This window comes from Rhododendron vialii, chromosome 13a (genome assembly GCF_030253575.1).
Source record: "Rhododendron vialii isolate Sample 1 chromosome 13a, ASM3025357v1".
NCBI lineage: Eukaryota > Viridiplantae > Streptophyta > Magnoliopsida > Ericales > Ericaceae > Rhododendron > Rhododendron vialii.
This window is the reverse complement of record NC_080569.1, coordinates 29,643,049-29,649,238: the sequence shown is the minus strand read 5'-3', so window position 1 is coordinate 29,649,238 and position 6,190 is coordinate 29,643,049. Positions and strand designations below refer to the sequence as shown.

Below are 6,190 nucleotides of genomic sequence, written 5' to 3'. Positions count from 1 at the left end.
CTTACATGGACTCTTAAAAACATACTTTCAAATCAATTTAACGACTCCGATCATTCATGTGAAATTACGAGATAGGTCCCACCCAATCCGGTACACACCAAATGGGGAAAAAACCCTTTCTTTGGTTTTTTTTCCCCCCTTTTTGGCACAAGTGCAACCCCACCATGTTCGGGTTGTTTCACAATTAAAACCTCGTACTACTAGTACATCAAACTTACCTCAAACAGCACGTGACCTTCCCTCACCTACCATTCCACCTAAAATGTTCGCTCATCTATTCTCTGCTTTATTACTACAAAAAGGCCTTCAATTCGAATAGTACTTGCTGCAGGGGCTAAAGTCAAGAAGTACATAAAATCTAAATCAGCAGTCAGCATCATGGCCACACCACAAGAATATCACCCTCTCCTACCGGAAGTAGTTGGTGATCATGAGGGACCTCTGGGGTCCGCCGAGGTGGAAGAGATCCTGGGGCGAAAGTCAGTGGGAGCGCGGCGGTACGTCCGGCTCTTCGGCTGGGAATCGAAGCTGCTGTGGATCCTGTCGGGGTCCTCCATCGTCGTCTCCATTTGCAACTACATGCTCAGTTTCGTGACGCTCTCGTTTGCGGGTCATTTGAGTGCGCTGGAGCTGGCTGGTGCGTCCATTGCTATGGTGGGAGCTCAAGGACTTTCTTATGGGATCATGGTAAGTACTTTTTAATTCCGAAAATGCAATGACAGGGACACGATTTTAAAGCACAAATTTGGGCTTGAATGTATTCAGAATCGTTCGATGCTTGTGTGTCCAAATGCATCCAACAATTCCAAACATGGTTGTGTTTGGAAGTGTGTTCCTGGACTTTTTCTCTTAGAAAATACATAGCTGTAATACTAAAACAACTTTAAAACACAAACATATGCAAGCTCCAAGGGGTTGGTGAAGAAAGTATGAGAAAACAATAAGTGTTTGATTATTAGGTCGCATGTTCAAATTCCATCGAGGCCATTCAACCCAAACTTTAGGGTCATTGGAGGTTATGTCAGATCGTTATCTTCAAGATCTCAAAACTAATCGAGGTGCATGCGCGCTAGTTAGTCCAGATATCCGGTTATCAAACAATTGTACGCATATGGGTCCAGGTACATTGTCATTTCCCTCCCTAATGTCTTAGCAAAATGACAAGTGGTTCGGGCCCTGCGGGATCAGCATGTTATTCCGGGTCTGGTTTTTTTGTGGGCTCAGATATCCTGTCCAGTGTAAGCTTCCTTTTTCAGTGTAAGCTTCCTTTAACCCTCGTTCAGTTTTGCCCTTTTGTGGCAACAATGATCGGGAATCGTTCACGTCTTAAATCTCATTGAGAATAATGATCACGTCAAAAATCACGTGAAGATCGAATATCGTTTGATAAGATTTTTTAATGCATTAATTAAATTTTGAAGAAATGTGTTGAAAGAATTGCAATCATGTGTCTTACACCTTTTTTTTTTATACAACATTAATATATTTTGAAATGAAATCAAATGGCATGCGATTGACGTAATTTTTTAGGTAGTCAAAGTTCTCAATAATCTCTAAAAAGAAAGGTAAAAAAGGACCCGAAATGCAGTCAAAGTTCTCAATAACCTCTACAAAAAAGGTAAAAACAAATTCGAAACTGAACGGGACTAGAAGGATGCATAATAGACGGTATTGAGTCCTTTTTTTTATTTTTTATTTGGTGCCCAGTGGCCCCGTGAGAAAAAGATAGTTATAGATTAGAGAAGCTGGAAAGTACCGAAAGGGGCAGAGTATTCAAAGCCAAGCCCCACCTTCCCAGTAAACTTTTAAAGAATGCGGATTCCCATAAATGTGATTTTCCCGAAGTACCAAAAATAAAATAAAATAATGATACTGACCAGTTAACGGGCCATCACTATGGTGTCGGATGTGGGATGATATCCACAAACTGTTTGATAGAGACACCCACATTTTAAAGGGCAAAATGACAGTCGAAGAGGTTTTTTGATAACTAATACTATCTATCACTAAAGATATGTTGACAATATTTTTTAATATAAAAAATATTCTTAACGAGTATTAATTATAAAAATACGTCATGAGACGTCATTTTCCTATTTTAAAGTTGAATAGACCCTGGTCCGGCAAGCCGTCGCTCAAAATGCCGCCTCAAATATGCTTCCGGAAGAGAGTGGAGATCTCTGTGGATATCAACGGCTAAACATGGAGGGAGAGGATTTTCCGATGTACCAATAAAATGAAAAAACATGGAGGGACCGAGGGTGATCAGTTCTTGGTTTTTTCTTTTATAATTACTCGGGTGTTCGAACAGCTTAAGCACGCTCCTCGACTAATCCCAACGTTTCATTGGCGGGCGTCTCAATTGAAGCCGGAACAAAAGCTTTGTATGGATTGGTCTAAAAGTGTTGATAGCAGTTGAGATTGCGAACATGAGACTTAGGGTGGAGAAAACTTAGTCTCAGGTTCACCACCTCTTAAAAAGTTGTTATTTCTCAAAATATTCGGATAAAAGTGCCAAAATTTTACTTTTCTGATTCCTCTCATCGAGACGAATCAATAACTCAAAAAAGTTTGACGAAAAATTAAAAAATGCAAAAAAAAATGCAGCCATAGTATTGTTTGATTAACACCTTGGGAGAGGAGTTTGAATTCCTGACCTCCTTACTCCAAGCACGTAAGGACACTTGATGCCACTGGGCCGAAGGCACCTCCTTACTCCAAGCACCTAAGGACACCTGATGCCATTGGGCCGAAGGCCTCTTGGCAGGGTGAGTTCTTGGTTACAAGCAACTCGTGAAACAAAATTGCCCCCATTTCAGTGGAAATATTATTCGATTTCTTTCACAATTATTGTTTTAAATAGCGGTGTCGCGATATGTTGCATCGGTTGCGGTATAATGGTAGCCGGAGTACTGAGCGATACGTATCAGGAATCGGATGTAGCAGTCATGATTTTTAAGTATATATATTTTTAAATCACGAGAGATGCTTCTAAAACTCATCGATGAACATTTTGCTAGTAATTGACTTGTTTTGCACCATTTTAACACTTGCCGTGGCATGTAAAAGCAGCATTTTGGATGGTTTCTCTAGACTTTAAACCATAATAGCTTTGTAATGAAAATTTATGAAAATGTAATGTTAATCAAAGTCGATGATGATTTTAGAAAGTTCATCTACCAAAGACAGGCGTCGTAGATGGGGGATTGTGGCTCGTGCTGAATGTTGCTCTGCCATTCAGGAATTGAGTCTCACGACCACGTCTGTTTTGGGACCATTTCATGAGGAAAAATGGGATCGAAAGATTTTCCTTTTGTCTAGCTCAGGCAATAGAAATGGTCTAGAGTTCACGAGGAGGGGTCCGAGTCCGAGGGGAATAACCTACAATGTTTTGATGTGTTTAAAGTCTCCCTGGCTGCAGTGCTCTATCATGTGTGGGTGAAAGGAATGCTCAAATTTTCCGGCATAAACAATGCAGGGGAGAGATGGTCACAGCCAGAATTGAATCTGATATTAGGTCCCTTATACTTTGCTAGTTGTGGTTCTTTATCCAAGAGGCTTTGTTGTAACGGCGGCAAACTCTTTGGAGTGGCCGGTGGCAAGAATTACGTTCTAAAAATAGTGTCTTGCCTCAAAGCCCAAGGATAAGTTCTTTGACTTCCGCCACATGCGTCCCAAGCGCTATATATTGATCTAAGACATTCCCATATCGATCTGTTTATCTAAAAACACTTTCTTATATATGTAGTTGGGAATGGCTAGTGCTGTGCAAACTGTTTGCGGCCAAGCATACGGGGCAAAACAATATGGGACAATGGGCATTATTTGCCAGAGGGCAATAATCTTGCATTTGGGAGCAGCTATTCTCCTCACATTTCTCTACGTCTACTTCGGGGAAGTCCTAAAACTAATTGGGCAAGCAGAAGACATAGCTGCGAAAGGCCAAATCTTTGTGCGAGGAATGATTCCTCAACTCTATGCATTTGCCATAAGTTGCCCCCTTCAGAGGTTCCTTCAAGCACAGAATATCGTAAACCCTCTGGCATACATGTCCTTCTCTGTGTTCCTTGTTCATATTTTTCTCAGTTGGCTAGTAGTTGTCTACTTGGACTATGGACTCCTTGGAGCAGCTCTTACACTTAGCCTCTCTTGGTGGTTTTTGGTCGTACTGCAAGGACTTTACATTCTTTTGAGCCCCTCTTGCAAGAATACTTGGACGGGCTTCTCGGTTAGAGCAGTTCATGGGATTTGGCCTTACTTCAAGCTAACTTTTGCTTCTGCGGTTATGTTGTGGTATGTAGCATGCTTTCTTTTTTGAGTAATGATATACAAACGCAAGGATTGTACAGAATTGTCCTTTTGTAGTCCTTTTATTTTCGAACACACTATCTTCATTGTGGCTCATAATTTCAAGAAAAACTTTATTGCATCATGCTAGATGAGTACCTAATGAAAAAAATATTTGAAAGCAGAATTTTTATATTGTAAACTCATCCAACATGATATGACAGATTTTTGCAAATTTTGTACTGTATGCGTTTGGGTTTGAAATGGAAGGACTGAGACGGCCAAATCGTTTTGTGAAAGAGTTTTGTACAAAAGTTTTGCTTAACGAGCATTACCCGTTCTCAGTAAAGACAAATAGTATCGTAGTTAGTTATGTCAATCCCTTTCCTGATGCAGTCTAGAGATATGGTACGTCCAAGGGCTAGTTCTGGTGTCAGGATTGCTTCCCAACCCCACCATCGCGCTAGACTCACTTTCCATCAGGTATTCTTAAATTCTGTTTCGATTTCCTATGTTTTCCGAATTTGAATTATCAACGTCTGATGATGCCAAATTTCAGTTTGAATTACTGGACTTGGGACCTTGAGTTCATGCTGGGGTTGAGTGCTGCAGTGAGGTAATTTGGCAAATACAAGTTGATTTAACTTAGTTGTCCGGCTTGTTTAGATGCCTAGATATTATTCTTATCTATTGATTTCTGGGGTGAATTGCAGCGTTCGAGTAAGTAATGAGGTTGGAGCAGGCCATCCAATGGTAGCAAAATTTTCGGTGATTGTAGTCAACATGACAACCATTCTCATCAGTGCATTTTTTAGTGCAATTGTTCTGGTTTTCCGGGTTGGGTTAAGCAAACTCTTTACAAGTGATGAGGAGGTTATCGCGGCTGTGTCTAGTTTGACTCCATTGCTTGCCATATCTGTCTTCTTGAACGGTGTTCAACCTATTCTTTCTGGTAAATACCTTTATCTATGGCTTTGGATGTGAGAGTCTCGCGACTCAAGAAATCCAGCAAGTATCGAGGCTTCATTGTTTTCTTCCTGACCTATGTGTTTTCCGAATTTCAGGTGTGGCCATTGGGAGTGGATGGCAAGGCGTCGTAGCTTATGTTAATCTAACGACTTATTATATTATTGGTCTGCCTATTGGATGTGTTCTTGGCTTCAAAACTAGTTTAGGAGCTGCAGTAAGTCAAATCTCTCTCTCTCTCTCTCTCTCTCTCTCTCTCTCTCTCTGCATGTGAGCACACATAGTTAAGGTCAAAATATACATGAAATCCAAAAATTTGTGTCTGAGGATTTTTCAATTATTTTTCATATCCCTTTTTTTTTTGTAAATCGAAGATCCAAAAAAAAGCACGAAAGTCGAAACCACAGAAAAGAATGACATGGGTGTTTTTGTTATCTAGGGGATCTGGTGGGGAATGATTCTAGGAGTCATCCTACAAACAGCTACTCTAATTTTCATAACCGCCAGAACAAACTGGAATGCAGAGGTAATAACACAATCTTGCTTGATGAAATCCTCTGTGTTATTCTAAATCATAATCATTTTTTTAAATTTATTTTGGCCATACGGTGACGGTTCCTCATGCCATTGCAGGCTGTCAAAGCTATTGACCGCTTAAAGACGGCTGCAAAAAGCTCGACGTTAGAACGCTTGGTCAGCGTATGACGAAGGATTTTCTTCCCGCAATTTCGGGTGGAGTTTTATCCTTTGTTGCTTGCGGGATTTTGTTTTGCGCTTTCGCCGTGTTCCTCTCCCCTGCATATCTTTGTGTCCCATTTTTTCCCCTCTGTATTAGATTTCTCTTTTGGGTCCTATGGAAGAATGAGGTTTTGATCCTTGCAGTTTATTGTAAAGTGCAGCCAAATATTATACAAAGAAGAAGTTCCTTTTTGGCTCT

At 40.6% G+C, this 6,190-nt stretch overlaps 1 protein-coding gene across 1 annotated transcript; it reads left to right on the top strand.

The window, feature by feature from the left end:
• Nucleotides 1-338: 338 nt before the first annotated feature.
• LOC131312444 (protein DETOXIFICATION 41-like) lies at nt 339-6,190 on the top strand. The gene is made up of 8 exons (XM_058340189.1): nt 339-687; nt 3,749-4,293; nt 4,684-4,770; nt 4,847-4,903; nt 5,001-5,239; nt 5,352-5,470; nt 5,693-5,779; nt 5,887-6,190. Exons 1-8 carry the CDS (start codon nt 379-381, stop codon nt 5,956-5,958), a joined length of 1,515 nt encoding a protein of 504 aa, XP_058196172.1. The 5' UTR covers nt 339-378; the 3' UTR covers nt 5,959-6,190.

Coding starts and splice junctions, on each gene's coding strand:
- LOC131312444 (XM_058340189.1), top strand. CDS start 379: ATGGCCACACCACAAGAATATCACCCTCTCCTACCGGAAGTAGTTGGT. Junction 4,771..4,846: donor CTAGACTCACTTTCCATCAG/GTATTCTTAAAT, acceptor GCCAAATTTCAG/TTTGAATTACTGGACTTGGG. Junction 5,780..5,886: donor GAACAAACTGGAATGCAGAG/GTAATAACACAA, acceptor ATGCCATTGCAG/GCTGTCAAAGCTATTGACCG.